The following is a 24,168-nucleotide window of genomic DNA, read 5'->3' on the forward strand; positions in this document are numbered from 1 at the left end:
CCTTTAAACCGAGATCGTTTTTAAAAGACGTTTCTAGCTCAACCACAAGGTATGGGCTGGCTGCAGGAGCTCCTCTGTGGCATGCTCTGGCCTTTGCTATGCAGGAGGTCAGACTAGATGATCAGAAGGGTCTCTTCTGGCCTTAATATCTGTGAACATGACCCTTAGGCAGTAGCTCATTCTCCCCTGTGTCCTGCATCATGTGCAAAATTGATCTTAGATGCTTATATGACCATGGGCAGCAGGTGAACCCCTGAGCTCCCCTCCCCCTGTGGCCAGAGGAGCCCCAGCCCGCCTGCCACGCCAGCTGGCCCGAGCGGTGGGCCGCCAGCCAGCCCAAGCGCCGGCCCAAGCCACTGGCCAACCCCCAGGCTGGCCCAAGCCCCTGGCCAGCGACAGGCCCGAGCCCCTACCAGCTTCAGGGGAGAAGGAGAAGGAGGGCGGGGCCTGGGGGGCGGAACATGGGTGGGGCCACAGGCTGGGTCGGGGAGGCTTAGCCTGCCCTGGCCTTTGATACCCGCTGCCCATGTATCTGACCCCCATTACGAGAGCAACTGAGCACCTCACACTTTCCCATCAGCCCTGGGAGCCAGGCCCGGCCCGTCATCCCCATTGTACAGGTGGGAAACTGAGGCCCAACTCCTCAGATGTATCTAGGCACCTAACTCCCACTGACTCACCCAAGGAGACAGGGAGTGAGCAGCCGAGTGCCCATGGAACACTGGTACCCGGGCTCTGCCCACCGGGCCATCCCTGTGCCGCCATGGCGACCTGCTCCCCTGGGTGTATAGGGTGACCCAAAGTGCAAAGCAGGGAAAACTCAGGCCCTAGGTGTGTCTTTTGCTTTTATTTCCTCCTAAACATATTTCCAGCGGCTCCACATAAGCCAGCAGGAAGGTAGGAATTTTAAAGGGAATGAGACAATATTAAAAAAAAAAAATCTAGCTCCTGAGATGCCCACATCTCAGCCTATTTCTGAAGCAACGGCCACAGCGATGAGCCGGATGAAATCCCAGTCTCTCTCCACATCAGACTGTAAGAAGCTGTCGGAGTCACTAGTGTGAACCTAGACCACTGGATTAACAATCAAAGCTGCTGCAAGCCATTAGGTGTCATATATGTAATGAAGTGTCCAGTCTCAGCTGATTGGCTAGCAGTCAGGGCCCATGTTTTTAAAAGTGACCAGTGATTCTGGCTGCCTTGGTTCCTGGGTCCTCAACAGGAGATGCCTTAAAAGCGCTGGATTGCCATCAGGCGTGTGTTTGGCACATCTGAAAATCAGCTCCTTTTTAAGTCATCTCAAGTTGAGCCCCCAAAATCTGGAGTCTCTTCTGGAAATGTTTGTTGTCCTCCCTGCCCCCATCAAGAAATACACCTTCATGTTTGCACGGAGCTCAAGGATTGAGCCAGACCAGAGGCAGAGCCCCCCGCCCTTACCACAGTCTGGGTACGGTAGAGGAAGCTGGTCCCCGCCCCATGCTGGGTCTGTTCTGTGGATTTAATTTATCCAGGGTCGTGGTGGCATCTCCATCACGGGCAAGTTTTAAAGCCCGACTTCGTCTAACAGACCTGCTCTAGGAGCGATTTGGGGAAGCTCTCAGGCTTGTTATATGGGGGCTGAGGCCAGGTGATCACAACGGTCCCTCTTGGCCTTGGAGTATATGAACTCGAGACTTCAGGGCTTTCCGCCCCCAAGGAGCTGCCCATGTGGTGGGGGCTGCCCTCGGCACAGCAGTCTCGCTGCCCTAATTCGCCTGCCTAGGGCCCCAAGGAGACCCCAAGGGGCTATTCCAGCACCTAGGAATAGCCAGGCTGCAGCAGTGCTCCAGCCATGTCCTCAGTCCCACTCCTATACCCTCCCGCCCAGCTACACTGGGGACTGCCAAGGGGCTGGCGTAGAGCCAGGATTTCCCCGCTACCGGGCCCAGATCACAACAGGGGATCAGGTTCCAGGTGTGCCCCTGAGCCAGCACCGACACCTTGCCCACTAGGGCGTCCTAGCCACTCCATATATGGCCTTCGGGCCATGCTGAGCAGCGTGGGAACCTGCCAGAGGAGACCCCAAAAGCCGGCTCCTTGGGGCTACCAGAGGGTGGCTGTGATGCCTTGTAGGTAAGGCACCAGTGGGACTTTGACTTCGTAATGTCCTTCTCCGTCTGTTAAATGAGGTTAATCCCACTGACCCATTGGCTTGGGGGAAATTCATCCCTATTTGGGAGATTCAGACACTGCAGCCTTGGGGGGCTTTGAATCATGGAGACACGTGATCAGGTCAGCAGCTGAGTAAGCCAGCCGTCCGAGCGACTCTTCAGGGGCTACATAGAGCCGAAAGTGGCGCTGACGTGGCTTGAGGGAAAACCTGCCCCCCCAAGCCACGCAATGGACGAGGCAGAGGGCTGGAAGGCTGAGCCACCATTGGGGGAGAGGGGTCCGAAAGGGTGCAAGAAAGCAATGCTACGAGGAGCCAGGGATTTTTGGTTGGTTCCTAAGATCCAGCTCTTTGCTGAAAAGTGACAACGTTCAAATGGCACCGTCGTACCCGGAGGAGTTGCTGTTGGGGTGGGAAATTTGCCCTGCGCAGACAGCCAGCAGACGGGCCAGACACCCCTTTGCCAGGCCTCATCTGGCCTGCATTTCAGAGTTGTTCTGTGACCTGCGGTGACAGGGGCAGAGCCTGTCGCAGCTTAAAGTGGTCTGAAGAAAGGGGTGGATCTGCCAGGAGCTGGGGGTAGCAGCGTTAGTACGGGAGTGCTTAAAGCGTGCTGCTTAGGACCCGTTTGATTTTTATATCTAGCCTTGCTGGGTCCGTGTGCCGCTGTGACCTCCCCCCCACTGCACACCCTGGCAGTGGGCTTTGCACACTCGGGGCAGGATTGGGCCCGCAGAATCTGGAGTGGGGATGAAAACGCACGAGGAGGACAGCAGCCGCTGGGGCTGGTGTTTGATTATTCTGGTTTGTTACGTGCGCCGCGGTGCCACCTGGCAGCCCCAGATGCAGACCGGGACCCCGCTGTGCCAAGTGCTGGACCAACACCGAACAACGAGCCGGTCCCGGCCCTACAGAGCTTGTGAGCTGAGTGAAGCGTTGGCTGGGTGCTGCTCCATTCTCCCAGCCAGGAGGGGTGATGAGGTCACAAGATAGCACCGTGGGGTGGGGGGAGGGTCCAGGAAGAGGGGGAAGGATGTTCTTGTGGTTAAGCCAGTGGACTGGCATTTTGAAGACCCGCGACCCACTCCAAGAGCTGCTACAAATGTGTGTGACCTTGGACTAGTCCCGGTGCCTCAGTTTCTTTTCTGTCAAATGGGGCAGACGCTAATACTTGCCGACCCAACAGGGGCTCTGGGAGGCGAATGTTTGTAAGGCAGGGTGCAGGGCGCCACAGAGACTCAGGGCCCCAGCCCCGCAGATCCACGCTGTTTTACCTCAGCTCTGACTCTGGCCCTCACCTCTTGGGGGGCGGAGAGCAAGGATCTTTCTGTCTGATGTGGAATGAGCGCCAGACCCAGACACCCAGCCCTCTGACGCTCTTTGGACAGGGTGCTCTTCGGAGCAGGCCCCTCCCCAGACCCCCCGCACAGACAGCCCCAGAAAGCCCCCCAAGTCATGCATCAGAGGGGAAATGAGCAGGTTTCCGGTGAACCGCTGCGGGGTGGGGGGCGATCTGGTCCCAGAGCCAGGTACTAATGGTCGCTGGCCCCCGGCCTGCGAGTGCTTTGGGCGTTGGCGAGCCAAGGGGAGTCTATGGATGTGCATTATTCATACAGACACGTCCATTGACAGCCAGCTCGGGTGCCTTTAAGAATAGACCCAACCCCAACTAATCAGGTGCCCCCAGTACACCCGCCTCCTGCCTCTCATCAGCTTGACGTCAGGAGCTGTCCATAGGCCTTGGTGCTGGAACAAAATGGCTGGCTGCTAGCGCCCAGAGTGAGGGGCAGCCCACACAGAGGCAGATGGAGCAGTATGCAATTTTCTAGCAAGCACACACCCTTTCCCAAGCAGGCACCCAGCTAACAGCTCACTCGGAAGTCCCCTGGAGCCGCTGTGGTAGCAGACAAGAGGACGTAACATGTCTTTGCTCTGCGTTGGAGGTAAGGAAAGGACCAGCCGGGGGTATATATTTATATATCTGTGCACACCGATTTGATGGCTCTGTGCAATCCATACCGCCAGGCTTCTTAACAGCTGGGAGCAGAACTGTCTGTGTTGCAACCCAGTGACTCCGTGTCTATCTGAGCCCAGCTGAGGTCTGCGGGAACAGAGCATTAGAAACAGACACGAACAGAGGGAATTTGTCTGGGGGGTGTGTGAAATGGGGCTATTTAATAAATGATCCACTCTGGCAGCTGAAAGACAATCTCCTTCTCTCCCACCTTCAGCACATGGCTAATTTGTGGACGTGCATGTGCCTGTCTTTAGGATGCCTTTGTAATAATGGAGGAAGTCTGTGGAAATCGGGGCAAGACCCGCAAATATGTTTGTGCATTGAATGGCCCCTATCTGCCCCCCTGTAGTGACAGATCTGTGGGTTTGTTTGGAAGCGATTGTTGCGGGTGGGTTGGGTTGGTATTTATTCCACGCTAGAGTCTAACTGTTGGGATTTAAAGAGGGCAGTTGTATGTGGGTTAATCCGAGAGCTGTTTTCTCTGCAATGATGCTTAATCCTGTGCAGAGCATTTGCACTGCTCATTTAGACCAGAATTGATTTTCACTGTGGTTTTTTTTGGCTAGCTATTTTTGTAGCGAGGCGTGATTTGCACCTTTGCTTGAATGCACTGGCTTTTCTCTCTCTCTCCTTTTGAACTGAGATTAATTCCAAGCCCATCTTTCCAAGGCCCTTTTATTCATTTTGAAGTCAGCGAGTTGAGGGGTGACATTTGGAAAGATTGCTTCGTTTATACTTGGCATTCTACAGCCAATCTGGGGGGCGGAGGGGAGAGATTGTGGGGTTTTTCCATGTACAGCCATTTCCCGTTAAACGTGTCGGTATTCTTGTTCTGATCCATTCCCAAAGAATTAGCAATGTCGTCATAAGGGGCTGGTTGGGGCTGAACTCTGAAGGATGTGGACCGTGGAATTTAGGAGCTTTTTGGTGATTTTGAAAAGCACAGGCAGTGGAGGGAGGGGGCTGGCTGGTAGCACCGTGCCTCGCATATGCTAATCCTGCTTTGAAAGCACTCGGTGGAAGACCCTCCAGGATTTAGAGGGGGGGGGGTTATTTGGCAAAGTGAGGCTGTTTGCGGGGAGCAGCGATCCCCCAATGTGCTGGCTGAATATCCCGCTGCGTGGAGCCCTTCTGAAACCCTGAGCAGTGTACGAGCCTTCTCCATTCACAAAACCCAGCCCAGGCTGGCACACCCATCCAGCATTTTTAGACCGTCTTTGCATATTTGGCAAGTGCACTGAAAGAAATTGCATATGGGGGGGGAGGGGGCGACACAAATGACGCCCTCTTACCAGGGCTTGTCCCAGCAAACCTTTCAGGAGGCGATCGGCTTTTAATTAAAAGCCCCGTGTCTGCCTTTGGAGGAAACCCGCAGACCTGTTAAGGAATAAAGCACCCCCTTTGCCCACCGTGCCAGCCAGAAAGAGGCTGGTCCAATTACACCGCTCTATTTATGTGTTCCATTGATCAGTCCCCCGAGCCTCGGGCATCACATCTAGGCGTGCAAATTAATAAAGAGCCTGCCATAAATGATCGGGGAAATAGCCTTTTGCTGCCTTGCGGCGCCCTGTGGATTGATGAGGGGGCGGGGTGTGCCGGGAAGGGGGTTGATTGTTATTATTAAAGGCTTCTCCTATAAATCATGGAGCAGATTGGTCGGTGTGTTCCAGCGACAGGCTTCGGTTGCTAACAGTTTATGAATGAATTCACTACGGAGGGATGGCGTCCTGTGGTTTGCTGGTGGTGCAGCCTTTGGTTTTTGGCAGGCTCTGAGTGCCTTCCCTCTATGGCACGCATGTCCCGCCTTGGGCCCCGGCCTGCCGGGGATATTGGCTGGCGGCTCCACCGTGAAGCCTGGAGCATGGGTGTGTATCTGGCGCGGTTCACAGCCTGGCTGCAGCCCCTCTTCCTGCTCCCCCAGAATGTCTCGTTGAGAGTCTGGCTGCACTTTGCCCTGCACCTCCTGGATTAGCGTCAGGGGGACTGGAACGGGGAGGTCGTGGGGTCCTAGCCCATCCACTTTTCACCAGGACCCCGGCCCCCTGCCCCCCATCCCGGGGAACCATGGAGCCTCCACCTGCCTGGGGTGGGAGGTCCCAAAAGCAGCCCCCGCTCTGTGTCCCCACCCCCACCCCCCCACACCCAGGGCAGTTGGAGGGTCGGCGGCTCCCCACAGCTGCCTGTGCTGCTCATGGCCCAGTGTCAGCTCTTCGGCCCTCAAGACCCCACCCCCGGCCAGGCCAGAAGCCGAAGCCAGGTCCGGGTAAGCGCTGCGTGGGCAGCTGTGGGAAGCCACAGACCCTCCACCTGCCCTGGGCGGGGACCCCCCACCCCAGGCAGGTGGAGGGGCCTGGGGTCCTCTGCTCAGCTCCGGCTTGGCCAGGGAAAAGCAGTGGGGTGGGGCCATGGAGAGGGCGGGGACTCGTGCCTCCCCCCCACACTTTTAGGAAGAATCCGTCACCCCTATTAGCATACACCCCCTCCGTGGCCCCACAAAGTCATGAGATCTCCTTGTCAACCTCCTCCTGGCACTGGCCAAGACAGACACCCCTCCCTCCAGAAAGAGAAAGCTGGATGGGGGGGGGGGGTGGCTCTGTGACTGCGGCGCCTGTTCCCAGCCCCTCGTCCGATCACGCCTCCAAGCTGGATTCCTCTGGGTGGTGTCCACTGACTCCTGACACCCGTGAGTGCTGGGAGGCGCTGTGCGGGGTTCTCTGGGCTCAGTGATTCCTCCCACACCTGTCCCCCTCCCTGCAATAGCTATTCAGCAGGCATGGCTGCCCCTTGCACCTGGCTCTCAGTTTCTCCCTGCCTTTCCCTTCCTTTTCCATGCGGTTTGCAAGTTCATTAAAGGAGCATAAGTCTGGAAGCTTCCGAAATCAAGCCCAAGCTTTGCTAAAATACTCGCCTTTGCCACTGGCATTTTAATTTCACTGATCAGGGAGAAGTAGGGCAAACAATCTGACGGCACATGTTTATTTTTATGCATTGGGCTGGAGGATTTAAGTAACAGTGCACGGGCCACACCCCCGCTTGCTTTTCTGACGAAGCCCGACAACTCTGAACATCTTTCTTTAACGAGCACAGCTTCCAGGGGGCAGTCAAATCGGCGCGGGCACCATAGCTCCAGGGCGGAACAAGTTCGATTCTTTGAATGCACAAGTTTCATTAACAAGGGGCTCAGCAGGTTCACCTCACCGTTTTTTTCTGGGCAGGCTTCCGGGTGGAAAAGTACCAAGGCCAGATTCCCAGCTGGGTTCAATCGATGGTGTTCCAGTGGCGCTATCTCCCTGACGCCAGCTGAGAATCTGGCCCCAAATCTTTAAACGGCTTCAGAGGCACTTGCTGCAACCTCGGGAAGTAACATCACTACAGTCCTCCCATTTTTTGAGTCTATTTTTGCTTCCTTGTCTGATAGATTCAGTTCACTCTTGCCCACGCCTCCCCGCTCTGAGTTAAATCTTCTCCTCGAATCCGGACAGGAGCCCTACACAGATTCCCCCAGAAATCCCAGCAGAGGACTATATTCTGCTTGCCATTGTGGGTCCTGCAATGAAATACAGCACAATATATCATAGAACAGTTTTAGAGACTGCCTCTAATTGCCGGGGCTGCAAACTGGAAACAGGGGTGTAGGGTGACCTCTGTGAATGCAGGAGACACAAAAAACCCAGGCCAGCCATGATCAGTGATCTAGTCTGAAGAGCATAAGAACGGCCATACTGGGTCAGCCCAATGGGCCAGCTAGCCCAGTATCCTAGCCTCCGAAGGTGGCCAGTGCCAGGTGCTTCAGAGGGAATGAACAGAACAGGGCAATTATCAAGTGATCCATCCCGTCATCCAGTCCCAGCTTCTGACTGTCAGAGGTTCAGGGACATCCAGAGCCTGGGATTGCATCCCTGACCATCTTGGCTAACAGCCATTGATGGACCTCTCCTCCATGAATTGATCTAATTCTTTTTTGAATCCAGTTATTCTTTTGGCCTTCACAACATCCCCTGGCAATGAGTTCCACAGGTTGACTGTGCGTTGTGTGAAAAAGTACTTCATTATGTTAAACCTACTGTCTATTAATTTCATTGGGTGACCCCTGCTTCCTGGTTTTTGTGTTTATGTGAAGGGGTAAATATCACTTCTCTATTTATTTTCTCCACACCAGTCATGATTTTATAGACCTCTGTCACATCCCCTTTCAGTCGTCTCTTTTCTAAGCTGACCAGTCCCAGTCTTCTAACCTTTCCTCATGTGGAAGCTGTTCCATTCCCTAACCATTTTTGTTGTCCTTCTCTGTACTAATATCTCTTTTGAGATGGGGTGACCACCACTGCACTCAGTATTCAAGGTCTGAGCATAGCATGGATTTATCTAGAGGCATTATGGTATTTTCAATCTTAGTAGCTATCCCTTTCCTAATGGTTCCCAACATTCTGTTCGCTTTTTTGACTGCCGCTGCACATTCAGCAGATGTTTTCAGAGAACTCTCCACAATGACTCCAACTCTCCACAATGACTCTCTCTTGAGTGGTAACAGCTAATTTAGACCCCATCCTGTTATATGTATAGTTGGGATTATATTTTCCAATGTGCATTACTTTGCATTTATCAACATTGAATTTCGTCTGCCATTTTCTTGCCCAGTCACCCAGTTTTGGAAGATCTGCCCTTCCTTTCCACTGCTCTTTAAATCGAGGAAGAGAGATCCTCAACTGGTATAAATTGGCACGGTCGCATTGCCTTCGGTGAACCTGTCAGTCCACACCACTGAGCATCTGGCCCGTGGTATCTGAAATAAATAGAACACTAAGAAATCCCTCTTTCACCCAGGTTGGCCTGATTCTGTTTCCTTTCCTTCCCACTGGAGGAGGGCCCATGTGCCACTCACATTCTCCAAACGGGACGTGGCTGGCGCATGTAACGCCGACAGACGGGATCAAACCTGGGACCTCTAGAGCTTAGTGCATGAGATTCTATCCCATGAGCTAAAAGCCGTATGCCTGTTAGCTAATGCTGGATAGCAGACTCATTTTATCTCTCTCTTTCTCTAAGTGGTCTCGGTGCCCCTAGATGGGACAGAACCCCACCCCCAGGAGGTGTGTTGGTTACACGCACACAGCCTGTGTGGGGCCTCTGCACATGAATGAATTCCACCCCCTTTCCTTGGTGAGTCCCTTAGACAATGGATTCTTACCCACCCAGCTGCACAATGCAATGTCTATTTGCTCCTTCAATCTGACGTACCCACCCATCAATGGGGCCCCTGGTATGGGCCACGATGCAGGATTGGGGGCCTCGGCCTCCTCCTGGAACGGGGCTGTTAATTGCCAGCCTGACACAATGACAGCTCCTGGGAATATATTTAGCACCAGCACGACGTTGGAGTCATTTCTTTGTGGATTCTAACTTCCAGGAGTCCTATAAATAGGAACTTGGGCGGTGGTGTTTTCTTGACGTGATTAAAGCGCCTTCCTGAAGTGTCTGTAATATTAGGACGCCGCAAGATGTTTGTTCAAAGCCCTTGTTTTGAAAGGCTTAAAACAACTTCAAGTGGGTCAATTAAACATCCAGATTTAGCGTCGCAGCAGGGTTTTGGGTGGGGGGGGGTCTGAAGCGGCTGTTCTCCCCGGGTGGGTTAAAAGACTCCCTTGGCCAGTCCTTTGCAAAACGCAATTAAAAACCAACCAACCCGTTCCAAGCAGGTGGCTTTGGAGTGGAAGGCTGGGCGGGGGTTTGTGGCACGTCATGGCCATAGGGACCTGCAGAAGAGGAGAAGGAAGGTTCCGAACCCAGCTGCCTCCAGCATCTCTGGGTCTGGCCTGGGGCCGTGCTCTCAGCAGGACGCTCAGCCCAGCTCTGCCTTGTGTTGCTAGTTACGCCTGCCCCAAACTCTCCCCATTCGCATTTGGCAGCATTTTACCCCCTTTGCTCTGTGCCCTAGTTACAAGCGCTGCCCGGCAGGGGAGAACTGGCTTACGATTCCCAGTCTCAATAGCACAAATTCGGGGAGCTAATTCCTCAGCTGATGCATAACTCACGGCCTTTGCTGACACCAGCTGAGGAGACAGCTGCTCACACACGCCCACACACCGGCCTACATCTATAACGACTTGCTCAGTCTGAAGCAGAGACAAATCCCCGGGGCCCTTCCATGGGGCCTGGGTCTGCTCTCACAGTGGGTTTAAACGTAAGAACATAAGGACGGCCAAACTGAGCCAGCTGGGCCCTGCCCTTGTGATCTGAGCGGGGCGGTCAGGCTGTAGCGTGACTTGTCTCTGCTAGAGGCAGTCAGGACGGAGGTGCGTTGTTGGGGAAGTATGGAGGGGACCATCCACTGCCCACGCTGGTGAGGGTCTCTCATTGCCACTGTGGTTAATATAGAAACCTTCACCACCATCCCATTGACTCAAAGGGTGGAGTCCAACCTGCACTTCATCAGACTTCAAGAGCAGAACCACGGCCCGATGTACACCAGGTGATGCCCCTGCCAGACAAAGCTGATCAGGACTCCGGGTCTCACCTTCCCCAGTGGTTCTGCAGGGCGGGGCAGGGAGGGAGGGGTGGGTGCAGAAGGAGGTGGAGGTGCAGAGACGGGGGCAGGAGCAAACCAGCAATCAGCAGAGGAAATCCAGTCAATTGCATCGTCCTCTAGCATCCGTCTCCACATGGACCCCCACCCCCCAGCGAGCCCGGGTCCCAGCTCTCAGCACAGGTGGGGTGATTCTAGTGCCAGTGACTTCTCCGGCAGGGGGAGGGGATGAAGCTGGGCCTGACCTCTTTTCAGATTAGCTATTTATTAGCAGTTTGGCATCTGCACAACTTATTGCTCCGTTTGCTTCCGTTCTGCTCCAGCAGGGACACACGGCTCCTCTCCCATCACTGGCGCTGGGCTGGTTTCTCTCGCGGTTGCCTTCTCCCTGCATTGATTTTGCTTTTGGAAAAAATGATTTTCCCTCCTTTGAATAGTATAATTACCGGGCCCCTCCCCTCTGCGCTGCAGCTTGTCCCGCTGGGCATTGAGGGAAGCACAGAGAGAGACAAATGCTCCGGTCTGACACCGCCGCTCAGAGGAAGGGAGCTGGGCTTGCATGGGCAGGAGTGTCTGGTCCACGTGCTCTTTGGGTGTTGGGAAGAGATCCCAGGCTGGGAGCTCCCGGAGAATCGGGAATGCACAATGCTCACTTGTACCTCTGAACCCCCTGGCTGGCGCAGGTGCACACCCTGAAATTGACTCTGTGGAGCAAGTCCCATACTGCGGCTCCAGAGCGGAGGGGCCTTTGTTCAAGTCCTCGACTTCCTCCAGAACGAGCCCTCAGAGCCGGGTTTGCCAACAGGAAATGAACCGGCCACATAATCAGAAGGAACAAGCCCGGGCTGAAAGTCGGCAGGAGAGTTCTAGCATGGCTGTATGGCCGGGGGTCGATTCCCATTTCTACCGCCCATGTTCGTAGATGGGACAGGGGCTGCCTCTTTGTACAGCCTCCAGCACAGGGGGTGGGGGAGGGCTCAGGCAGGAGCGCCGCCAATTTTTTTGCCGCCCTAGGCGGCGGAAGGTCCCGCCCCCGAAATACCGCCCCCGACAGAGGTGGCGGAAGGTCCCGCCCCCGAAATACCGCCCCCGACAGAGGTGGCAGAAGGTCCCGCCCCCAAAATACCGACGATGACCAGGGCAGCCGAACATCTGGCCGCCGCGGTCGCCGACCCCCAAATGCTAGCGCCCTAGGCGACCGCCTAGGTCGCCTAATGGGTTGCGCCGGCCCTGGGCTCAGTACAAATCATTAACAGCACAGACTGGCTGGAACCCCATCTCATTTATGTGCAGGGCCTTGTCTATCACCTTGTCAGTGTAAGGGGGCTGTAAAGGGGGCAGGAATGGCCCTCGGTGAACACTCCCCCCCCCCCAGCAAGCCCTGCTCCCAGCCCTTTGCGTAAGGAGCAAGATCTGGGGCATGGCCACAGCACACTGCACCATGACCGTTCACTGCCCCCCAGGGCACCATACGGAGGCAGAGCGTAGATTAGAGCAGCCCCGAGGCTGTTCTAACTTACTCCAGAATGTAGGGAGTGCCAAGGAAGCTTAAAGCCCCTCCGTCCATATCTGCCTCTGCAGCAGGGTCGGGGTAACTGGGAGTCAGACCTGTTGTCTGCCTGTGGGCATGTCATGCCCCTGCTCTGTGCCTCAGTTTCCCCATCTGTAAAATGGAGATCCTCTTCCTCTCCTGGGGAGAGGATGAGCTAATGTCAGCAAAGCTCTGTGTAACTGCTAAGTATCATTACATGGCTGAGGGGAAGGGCTGCCTTTCAGCAGCAAGCGAATCGTCGCGCTGTAGGAATGAAATTTGCATTTGGAGTGGGTTAATTTTGTGCCCCAACTCTTTGGAGGTGAGGAGGCTCTGGCTCCAGGCCCCCTTTTCCCAGGACAGAGAGAGGCTCCACACCTGGTAGTGCTGGGTGCTGCCCAGCCCAAGTGAGAGACAAGCCCTGCCCCAGAGAGCTTCCCGCCTAAAGAGACAATGGGCAAACGGGCACAGAGAGGGGCAGGGACTTGTCCCAGGTCACTCAGCAGGGGAGCGGCGTCCCACCCACTAGACCACACGTAACCCAAAGCTGCTCTCGCACGTTGTGGCCACTGTACACCAGGTCTTTGGGCTCCTGCCGCAGAAATCCACCCGCCCAGACGCCTTGCACTTACCCCCACCGATGGGCCGTAAACCCAACCACATAGGAACCATCTCCCCGCTGGCCTGCTGTTGCAGCCATGCGTCCCTCCCCAGGGCGTCCATGCTCCTGTCCAGCCATTGGCCACGGACCAGGCTAATGGTGCAGGCTTCTCATCCAGAAACAACAGCTCAGATCAAAACGCAGCCCCCTTGGACTCTTCACCCGGCCACGGCTGGCTGCCTGCTACCAAAGGGTGGGGCCGGGGGCGGATCGGAGCCAGACAAGGCTGAGCGAAAGGACTCTCTTTGATTTATTTGCTCAAGATCTCGGGGTGACTCCCTGTGCTTGGTGCTCCGGTCAGCAGGCAGCTGAAGAGAGCTGGCATTGGGCACAGGCGCGCTGCCGTGTGCTGCTTCGCACAGCGGCTCATTAGACATCCCCTGCCGAGGTTCTCCCTCGGATGGGGGTTTTGGGGTACAGTGATAGCCAGATGCTTAGACAGCTAACGGCTGTCTCCGAATCTAGCTCCAAACAATGCCTATTGTAGTCAGCATGTTGCCCAGCCAGGGAGGCGGGTATCGGTCAGTGCCAATGGTAATGGAGCCACACACGGCCACTGCTGGGCTGGCCTCTTCCGTCCCCAGGCTCAAAGCCATCGGCACTGTGTGTCTCCACTAGCGCCTGCTGCCGGGGTACTTGATCGGGTCCTGAGAGATTCAGCGGAGTTCCTCTTGGCTTGTATCTTCTGGAGTCCAGTTGTACTCGGAGGGAGACCCAGTTCGGTAACAGGGCTGGGAGAGGGAAGGGGAGACATTTTGGCTTGAACTTTGGCAGGTGGATGGATTCAGCGTGGAAAACAATTCCCCAGGCTAGGCAAGGGCATGCCTAAGCGCCTTGTTTTCGTCCTTCTCAGGGTACATTGCAGGCCTTGGGAACGCGGCCCACCTTGCGAGGGAGGAAGGAATTTATACCCACTTCACAGAGGTATTACATAGAGCAACGAGAAGCAAAATAACTCCCCTCTCGTCAGCCGGGACAACAGCTCCAGCATCCCGACTCCCATTCCCCCGTTCTAACCACTCATCTCCCATGTCTACAAATCCTGCATCTTGGCAGGGGTCAGACTAGATGCCCCTTGCGGTCCCTCCTAACCCTACGGTTCTCTGTCGGACTCCCAGTGCTCTCCTCTAACCATTAGCTCACACTTCCCTGTCACAAACCCTCTCACGTGGGGCTCCAGTGTCCGGCCCCGCCTGCGATTGGCCGGACCAGGGCACAGTGGGGGTGAAACACCCCCCTTCAGGTCTGGCCGTGTTCCGCACCATCAGACAACAGGGAGAGAATGGCCAAGTAAGGTATTGTTGGAATTGCTGGCTCAGCCACCTCTCCCGTCTGTCTAGCCACATGTGATGCCCCCAGTACAACCAGCTGGAATGGTAGGACACTGCTCCCTGTGGGTCCGGTTCCCTTCTCAGCCACCCCCGGGGAGAGCGGGAAGAACCCCTCTGCTGTCCATGGAGTTAGGCAGGCAAAGAGAAAGGACAATGCGCCCTGCTGTGCCTTGCTTAGGAGGCAGTGTTGTCTACTGGATAGATCACTGCGCTGGGACTTGAGACGCCTGCGTTCTATGCCTGGCTCGGTCACTGACCTGGGGCAAGTCACGGCCCCTCTCTGTACCTCAGTTTCCCCATCTGCAAAATGGGGATAAAGACACTGATCCACTTTGAGGCCTACTGATCAGAGCTCGGTCTTATTATTATTGATTAACAGCCTTGTGACGGGGTGTACTTGCCCCGCACTGGAGATGAAAGGGTTAAGCCAGCACTCCTGGCAGCAGAAACCACACCCCCTGGCCCCTGCTGGGCATGCGCTTCTCTATAAAAGGGAGCAGCCCTGCCGCACTCTAGGCTGACCGCTGGAGAGGAAGGATGCACCTTGCAGACTCCAGCATGGGAGTAGCCAAAACTCCAGACCGTGGGAGCCAGCGGTGCCGAGACCCAGGCAGACACCCAAGGGAGGTTGGAGCTGCTGGGAGCAGTGCCGGCTGAGGAGCTCGGAGAACCCGAAAATGTCCAGACCACAGCATCAGGAAATACAGTAGGAGGTAGCCCAGGGGAATTAGACAGTGGACCCGTTAAAGAACTGGATCTAGAGTTAGCGGGTTTTGGTTGGATCCCAGCTGACTCAATGGCACACGCACTCGCCTCTCCCAGGCCCTTGGCTGGGACCCCTGGAGAGGGAGGGCCTGGGTCCCCTGCCCCCCGCCCCAGGTGGTGGCCCACTTCCCCAACTCTGATCATTAGGCCGCATAGCACTGCTAAGGAGGGCAACCTTATTGACTCTGGCCAGTAGGCTGCCCAGCCATGTTGAGGAGGTCAGCCACACTGACTGTGGCCACTGGGCCATACAGCCTGCCTGAGAGGGTGTTTATATTGGCTCTGGCCATTGGGCTGTACTGCCCTGAGGCTAAGGCAAGCAGGCAGACTTAACCACGGGGCTGTGACACTGGTGCTGCCGCCCCCCCCAAAGGGGCATGGGGTGGACTTGCCCCGCGACAAGCCTGAACTTGTGAAATGAAAGCCGAGGCATCTGGGAGGCAGCACTGGGTCAGATCTTTGGTGCCCAGCTAGGGAGACAGTGCCCCAGGGAGGGAGGGGGTGATAAGGCAGCACGCAAGGCCATGCCCATTCCCACTCTCCAGGGCCTGCACCACACTCGGCTTGTGAAGACAGCCACAGACATGCCCTGAGCGGAAGGCAGGCTTGCAATCCCCCTACTCATTAAATTCCTTTGTTGGGCACATATAGTAACCCCGCCCCCCAGCCCTGGGCTCACCCCTGGCAGAGCTACTTACATCTGTGCAAAGCAGGCCTGACCCTCCCAAGCACTGGGCCTGGTGTGTGCTGAGCTGGAGGCCAAGAGCCAGCAGATGCCGTCATTTAGGATTCCCCTGCCTCCTGGGAGAATACCAGCTAGTATACAGCCACTTAAGCTGCTGCTCCTCTACTGGTCCCACTTCCAGTGTACAGGGCGTGGCCTGGGGAAAGGGGCGTGGCTAGGGCTCCCAGCATCCATTTGGTCTCCAGTTGCTGGAACAGCGTCTGGGGATGGTTGTGAGGTGACTCAAAATAGAGCAGCCTTCAGGCTGCTCTACTCTGCACTGGAGACTGGCAGGTTGGGACCAGGGTGACACACAAGCTGGTTTTTGAGAAGTGCGCAGCACTTGCAGCTTTCTTTGTTCTCAGCTCAAGCTGCGGGTGCTCAGCAAGTCTGGAACCCCAGCCCCAGGAGAGCTCAGACTACAGCACCCAGAACCAATAGCCATCTTTGCAAATGCAGCTGTGTGAGTATATGCCTCAGTGTTTGGAAATTAACTGGGGGGGGGGGTCACAAACCTGTGCAATGGGTGCCCTTCATGGCTCAGTTCCTCCTACCAATATCCTGATGCCCCTCTCGCACTGAAAAAGACATGATCTCTGTATTGTAGGTGGGGAAACTGAGGCACAGCAAAATGACTCATCTGTGGTCACTCACAGAGGTGGGAACAGAACCCAGGAGTTGCTGGCTCCTGCACTGCTGTTCACTCCCCCAGCTTGTGCCTTAGTCTAGTGTCAGGCCTGCCACCCTCAGCACTGGAGCCTCTGACCCCCTGGTGTGGGGAAGGTGAGAGGAGACGGGGCAACTGCATCAGGTCCCCTTTGTGCCATGGGCAGTTGGGTGGATCCCATGGGGTGCATCTGGGGGAGCTGCACCTGGCCTTTAGCTCTCTCTGTACAATGGGTGACTGGAAACGTTGTATGTAGGATGACAGACCAGCTGGTGGGGAGACACACTCGGGGCTGCTGGCTGCACCCCGGGGGTATTCCCTCTTTTGGCCACTGCCATGTGGAGACACTGAATGGGTGACCCACCAGGTGCTGCCAAATCCAAAGCTGGGAAACAAGGGAGGTTTTGCCCTTGTCCTCCAAGAGAACCCCTCTGCCTGGAGTGGGGGGAGCCGCTGAGCTCTCCCCAGCAGGCAGGTGGGCAGGAGCCTTTAGTCTGACTGGCTCAGGAAATCCTGGAGAGCAAGGAACACAGATCCAGCGCGTAGGGCGGGGGTGCACCCGTGGCTCTGTATTTAATAGGGTGGTTGTTTGGGGGGTGACTTTTTATTAATGGGCTGGAAGGAGAATGAAAGAAGGCCCTGAAATTCCATGTGAACCATGGACATGGTGAGACGGGAGGTGACGCAGCTGAGATCTGAGCCACGTCCCTCCGGTCTGCTCAGCCCTGCTCTGACGCTGACGGGCTGGGTCCCAGGCTGCGGGTTTTGAGCACCTCGGTATTTGGGGGCTGAGGCTGAGACACATGGGGCCTGTTTCTCTGAGGTGCAGAGCACCCCCAGTGCTGACTGACAGCCATGGGAGCTGCAGGTGCTCCGCACCTCTGAAAACCAGCTCTCCAAAGAGCACCAAAGTAGGGGGGGCATTTGCTAATGCAGGTCTCTGCGTGACTCAGTTTCCCAGCTGTAATATGGCACTGGTGCTGTAACGGCGGTTTCCTCCCCCAGGTTGCAGAGGGACATGGTTTGAGCCTGGCTGAGGGAGACGGAAAGTGGCTTTGGGACAAGGGGGTGCCTGTCCTGAGGAGAATAGAGCTGCAGAGAGGGGCGCTGGCTGAATCAAGGAGTTGCTGGAGTTTTAAGACTCTTTCTCGGGACACCCCATGACATTCTGGCTGCCCCAGCTCCCCAGGGGTGCGGTGAGGGTTCAGTAGCCAGTGGTTTTTATGGAAACTAAGACTTCCCCCCACTCGCGTGCATGCTGGTCTCTGCCTGGCTGGACTGCAGGTGGGCTGCATGGCAGGTTCGTAAGGCTGCTCTCAGAAAGGGCTGATTCTGCAGAATTCCTGCCAACCCTTCCCTTTCCTTTACGGTGGCCTTGCAAGAACCCGACAACAGCCAGAAATTGCCATTGTCTCCACCCTGTTCATCACCATGCTTATGATTTCCTGGCAGCGGTAGGGATAAAGGCACAAGATCCATCCAGTGGCACTAACGGAGAATCTCTTAGCAGTCAAGTGCCCATGACACAGAGTTGTGCAGTTCTGATTCCATCCAGCAGAGGGCAGGGACACGGACCTCTGAAGATTATTGGTGATTAAAATCCACACCTGCAGCACCGTAAATGTACACTGGGTTTTGCAAAGGCAGGTTCCGTGGCTGGGTAAAACCAGGGCCGTTATCTGCCCTAGCAGGGTCTAATGTGGATAGCTGCCCACCAGCGCGGAACGGCTGAGGCATTATATTGCCCGATGGTTTTATAAACCCTGACAGGTGGGGGGCTGTAGTGTGGGAAATGTGCTGCAAAGGGGGGGGGCCCTTAGGCACAGTTTGCCCCCTGTCAATTCAGGCCTGAAATACAATGTATGTAATGAGACTGCTGGAATGGGGAGAGAGACACACACACACACACACACACACCCTGGCAAGCCTGTTAATTAAAAACAGCTCCTTAAATACCGCTCCTGCCAGAGAACAATGGCCCACTGCAGCCCGGTGTTCTCTGACAGTGGCTGATAGCAGAGCTTCAGAGGACACGCTACAATCAACAAGCATCAGGGCATAAACTGAGGCTGCCTAAGTGCACCTAATTATGTACTTAATTGGGCGGCATGGCAGGAACCCCTCCTGAGCTGCAGTAAGTCAGCCTGGCTCGATTGATTCCAATGGTGGGTATTGATGGAGGATCTGGCCCCATCTCCATTTCCTCCTCTCTCTCCAGGCAGTAGCGGTTGTGGGCCTGAAGCTTGTTGATTTTAGTATGTCTGGCTTCTCTGAGATGGCCTCTGCTGAAATCCAGAGTGTGCACGCACACATACATGCACACGCACACACTTGTGCACACGACCATACACATGCACGTGCACACACATAGGCATCGTCTCCTCCAGCTCTTTGGTAGGCCTCGTCCCCCCGGATAAAAAGGGGGCAGGGCTAGAAGGCTCTAGAGGCTCACCAGGGACACCTGCGGCGTAGCCGGGAGTCCTAGAGGGCACCGATCAGCAGCACAGGGGGCGCAGTCTCCACGGCTTCTGCGGAGGTGGGGTGGGGTGGTGGAAGCAATGCTCCATCCCCATTGGGGAAGGGGTGACTTGGCTGCACACCCCGCTGGCTAAGAAGGGAGCAGGACCAGACAGCTCTATGCTGAGGAGACTCCAGATGCCATTCCCGTGGGGCAGCTGTCAGCGAGTGAGGGGATCCTGGGGCATGGTGGAGGTGGGGTGCCAGAATTTCCCCCTTACTGTGTGAAGTGGGTGAAAGGGAGCCAGGCTCCAGCCTTGTTCACGTGGCCATGCACTTCGAGATCCTCGCCTGGGAGCCGCTGGAGCGATGCAAAGCCGGGTCGGGCTGGGGCTGGTGTCGCATGCAGACAGGATAAGCCGGGGTCCGGCAGATTGCTGGGGGAGGGAATGACTCCTCATGGGGGTGAGTCAGCCAGAGACCCTCCCCCCACAATCCCTCTCTTCTCCCTGAACCTTTGCGCAGCATGCAGGAAAGATTCCCACTGACTGCAGTGAAGCAGGGCCCAGGCAGAGGGAGGTGCCTGGTGACCTCCATTGTTTTCCATTTTCACCCCATCTCTGCAATTCCGGCTCCAGAGCCAGGGCAGCAGATCTCTTGTGCTGCATTTACTGGGTCCAGACCAAACCCCCCACAAGGGCACCTCTTCCTGTGTTCTTCCCAGCCTGGCTCCAGGGGCTGGGAGAAGCAGCTAGGAAGGGGGCGGGGGATGTGCTGTCCAACCCAAAGCACAATGCTGGCCTGCCCTAGCTGTAGGGAACCCCTCTTGGCATCAGTAAGGGGGGCTGTGTCTATAACCCAAGTTACACAGCACCTGCTGCGGGACCCTACCACTGGCTTCCTCCTCTCCCTGCATTGCTGGCATGGGGGAGGGGGAGCTAGACCCCATCTGAAACTCCGTGCAAATGCTCCATCTCGCCTCCTGCTACACTAAGATCTGGGCCAAGCACGGCCTTCACCCGCTACCGGCAGCTCCAGCCCAAGATTTTATGGGGCCTGTGTCCATGTGTGTGTTTGGGGGTCCCAGCCAGCCTTCCATCGGGGAGCAGGGTGGCTTCAGGACCCATGGGGGAGGTGGGGTGGCGGGCTAGGGAGAGGATCCTAGCCCTTGTGGTCCCTTCTAGCCCTATGATTCTGTAGCAGTGAGCCTGCTGCTGGCGAGATCCTTGCTTGCGTAGAAGGAGGCCTCTGGAGCAGGGGCCGTTCCCAGATGCAGGGCTGCATTGCACACAGCTAGCACCAGCCCTGGCTTTTCACACTCCGCTCACGAGCCATGAAACGCCCACCCAGCTGTGCACGCTGCTCCCTTTGGCGCTTTGCACAGATGTGCAAGCTGCGTGGAGGTGAGTGATGCCTCCAGCCAGGAGATCACAGCCTGGGGGGAGGGGTCGATGCAAGGGGGGCGTAAGGAAGGCGGGTCGCGTGTCCCCAGCCCTCTGAAGCTGGTCGATGTCATTCGTCTCACTCCCCCATGGCCGGGTGTCAGCACGAATGATGCGCAGAAGGGAATGAATGAAAAGTGCTGTCGCTGGCTGCTCCGCCGGATCCGGCGGCAACATGGGGCGAATACCAAGCGAGCGGCCAACCGGGGCGGGGGAGGGGACCCAGCGCAGGTGGGGAAGGGGAAATAAATGACAGCGGAGTGGGGGGCTGGCGAGGCGGCTGGTGTGTATGAGGCCGAGGGCGGCGTGCGTGGGAGAGGGGGGAGATGGCTGGAAATTTCCAGTGCAGCCAGAGGGGAGCCAGGCTTCCATCTCTCCAACCCTGGCTACCGCTCAGAGCCCGGGGACTGATCCTCTCACGCCAGTGTGGATCGGGAGTCAGTGGAGTGAGCCTGCTGGGGCCGAGAGGGGAACTGGGCCAGTTCAGAGCAAAACTGCCTTGCACGACTCCCCCTCTAGCCTCCGTGGCCTGCTCTCAGGAGGCGCCACGCCCCAGTGATCCCCATAGGCGGGCCTTCCCTGGGCTGGCCAGGGTCAGCGGCTCTGGGGTTTGCTGGGTCCATCCCCTCCTGCCTACGATGCTTGTTGGTGTAGAAGGCCCCTTTCCCACAGAGCTAGCACTGCATGACACCGACACTAAACAGCTCTGCAAAGACACAGTAACGGAACGAAAAATATTGAGGGAGGTTGATTTAAGGTGTGCTGTAGGTATAAGGGGGCTGTCAAAGATTGCGTGCAAGGGATTCCGGGAGCTGAGGGCCAGGTGCACACAAGACATGTAGGTGGGGGTAGTGACATTAAAGGGCCTGATCCTGAGAGGCCCCCCCAGTGGAAGCTGAGGCTGTGCGGAGACATCTTGCAGGATTGGGCCCCAAGTGAGCAAGGAATCGAGCAGAGATGTGGAACTATGGGCTGGGGTGCAAACTAGGCTCTGGACACCAGCGGGGACTCGTGTCTGGGGGTGATCTGGCTGGTTCTACGGAGTCCGGGCCTCTCGCCCCAGCTCTGCCTTGGCATTGCTGTTTAACTCTTGGCAAGTCACGTCCCCGCTCTGTGACTCAGTTTCTCCATCTGTAAATCCGTAATAGGGACCCACTGTTGTAAAGCCTTAGGAGATCTCTGGATGAGAAGTGAAAACTCAGCCGACACCAGGGTCCGACTGTGTTGCACAGGGATGCGGATGTCGTTCTGCCATGCGAGACGCGCAGCTGGGCCTGTGCCGGGGTCAGGAGCAGACATAGTCTGTGCCCTAAGGAGTGACGCAGCCAGAGGGTGGGTGCCAGTCCTCCCCAGCTGGGCAGATCTGTGCCAGGGCCGGCTGGCAGCACCATGGGGGGTGCTTAGGGGAGCAGCTTGAGAGCTACTTGGCCACAGTGTGCGGAGGGCCCCCCAGGCAGACCGGGGTTGAGAGGGGAGACGAGCGATTGGAAGGCGTTGGCTGCCTGGTTGAAAGAGCACAGCTGTGGACATGTGGCCTTTGGCTAAGGACCCAACCATGGGCCTCAGGACCCCTCGGATTCCCTGTGCCCATGTGGCAGAGTCACCCCATCTACCCCATGTCACTGGTCCCTGTCTGCAAAGGGGGGGGGGTCATGGCGGGGCTGGGGGGGGGGCTCCGAAGCGTGGTGCTGAGACTTCAATATGTACCAGCTCCCAGCTGTGCCCGGGATTTATTTTATCGTGATTGTTATTTTAACCATGGCCGTGATCCTGTTGCCGTCTGCATCAATGGGAGATTTTGTCCCTTTACTTCACTGGGATAGGGATCGGGCTCATTTCCTTTTCCCAAGACCCCCCCCCCCCCGTCCCTCCCCCTCCAGCAGTAGGGAAATGGGCGGGGGTGCTGTCCTTGGCCCTGATGCTGCTCTTTCCCTATCAGCTGCTATTTCCAGCGCTGAATAATACGCCAACCACAGTGACACCGCCTGCAAATCAGCCCATGAGAGCTGTTAATTGTAGGGCCTGGAATAACACACGAGGCGGTGAAGGGGGCTCGGGGGAGAATAAATAGGTTCCTTTGTACAGCCTGACGAGTTTAAAATAATCCACTGTCCACGCCATGAAAGCCACGTTTTGGGGCAGAAACAGCTCCACTTTGGCAGATCCTCTTCCACTCAGCCGAAGGCCGCCTGGCTTATCTGTTTCCATTGCAACCTATTTCCTGCCTGCTGCCAGGGCGTAAGAATGACACCTCAACCAGGTCTTGAATCTGTGCAGAGAACGTCCCACCTGGACTGGCTTTAAGGCCCAGAGCCTTTAGCCAGTCAGAAGCTTTTGATTGATTGGCTTAACCCCACTGGGTTTTCCTCCTCATCAGCTGTTTCACATCCACTTTAGCTGTCTCCATAATTTCACAGGGGTTTCTATGGAAAGATGCTCACACACTTCCACTGACAACCTGGTCTTGGCAGAAGGCCCCAGGCGAGGGGTGCATTAACCGATGCGGTTATTCTATCTAGGGCTGCCGCAGTTACGGGTCTGTTGGTACTTCTTTCCCAAGCCCCTGTTTTAAAGGTTTATTACAGCTTGTCCCAGATTGGAAATGGGGATAAAATGGTCTCACTCCAGGAGGAAATGTTGCCTTTGGTACGTTTGCTTTGAAATCAGCCAGCGAATTTTTAAGTGGAATGGGTCACATTTCTGAGCGAAGGGAGGCTTCTATCAAAGGTCTGTGGGATTTTATTTATTTATTTTAGACATCTGGTCAAATATCTTGCACAAAGCCCAGGGTTGGGGTGTGTTTGTGGGGGGGAGGTGCAAGAAACAAGACAACAAAGGGTCCACAGAACAAAAAACGTGGCTTTATATGCCCCGGCTTAGCGCAGTCACACCAGGAAATTGTTTGTTTTTTAGGGTTTTTTCTCAGCTCCCCCCCCCCCCTTTTATCCCACATGGAAATGGAAGAACATACGGTCCCCAAATACTCAGCAATGGGAAGGATCTGAGGGGAACCGATCAGGACGTTTCTCAGGAAAGAGGGACTTTCCAACAGTTAGCACAACGCGGCCCCGATCTCTCAGGCCCAGCCTTTTCCAGGTATTATGGCAGTGTGACGAAGTCAGGCCGACGGCTGCAGGAGGGGCTGGCAAAACAGGTATTAGCCCAGGAATGCTAAAGGTCCTTTTTCCAACAAGCCAGGAAGAGGTTACTTCAGGTCAATTAAGGACACCTGACTCCAATTAAGGGCTGCCTGAAACCTATTAAAATCTCTCTCCTGGTGAGATAGAGGTGGGGGAGAGATGGGGCTGCAAGCAGCAGGGAGAGGAGCCTCTCTAGTGTGAGAGACTGCACCCCTCCCTATCGGGGAGACAGCCAGACCCAGTGCCTGTTCAGGGGAAGGGCTGAGACCCCGGGGCCAGCAATGGGACGCCTGCCCCACTGCGAGGGCCAGGGAAAGGTCTCTCCATTTGTTATTTCCCTTGGTTTGGCAGAGGCCTACTGGGGAAGGCTCTGAGAAACAAACCCCAAAGAGGGAAGACAGACAGGCTCCAGAGTGGGGCTGATTTACCCCAGGCCCTAGCCCTGCCAGAGGAGGGAGCATTAAGTCTGGCGAGGCAGAAGGGGTGCCTTGCCAAATCTGCCCCTTGGTGCCTAGCACAATGGAGCCCCTAAGTGCTACTGTAATAAACTAATAATCAGGGCAAACAGCATCTCTTCATTTCTGATTTAAAATGAGGTACTTTCAGATAGGGTGACCAGATGTCCTGATTTTGTAGGGACAGTGCCAATTTTTGGGTCTTTTTCTTATATAGGCTCCTATTACCCCCCCCCCCCCCCCCCATCACCACCACCACCTGTCCCAATTTTTCACATTTGCTGTCTGGTCACCCTACTTTCATAC

The 24,168-nt window shown here is 56.0% G+C and overlaps 1 protein-coding gene and 1 long non-coding RNA gene across 2 annotated transcripts in view; both read left to right on the forward strand.

Moving 5' to 3' along the window:
* Window positions 1-3,890: 3,890 nt before the first annotated feature.
* The window catches only part of UNC13A (unc-13 homolog A), a 122,300-nt gene continuing 102,022 nt past the window's right edge, over window positions 3,891-24,168 (forward strand). Inside the window, exon 1 of the mRNA XM_065578220.1 lies at window positions 3,891-4,092. Coding sequence (XP_065434292.1) covers window positions 4,071-4,092 — 22 coding nt within the window. The 5' untranslated portion in view covers window positions 3,891-4,070. The remainder of the gene's footprint in view (window positions 4,093-24,168) is intronic.
* LOC135977406 (uncharacterized) lies at window positions 14,741-19,930 on the forward strand. Its single transcript, XR_010594887.1, has 3 exons — window positions 14,741-14,925; window positions 16,067-16,164; window positions 17,374-19,930. It is a non-coding gene; the product is annotated as an uncharacterized LOC135977406 (long non-coding RNA).

Source organism: Chrysemys picta, chromosome 25 (genome assembly GCF_011386835.1).
Source record: "Chrysemys picta bellii isolate R12L10 chromosome 25, ASM1138683v2, whole genome shotgun sequence".
Classification (NCBI taxonomy): Eukaryota; Metazoa; Chordata; order Testudines; family Emydidae; genus Chrysemys; species Chrysemys picta.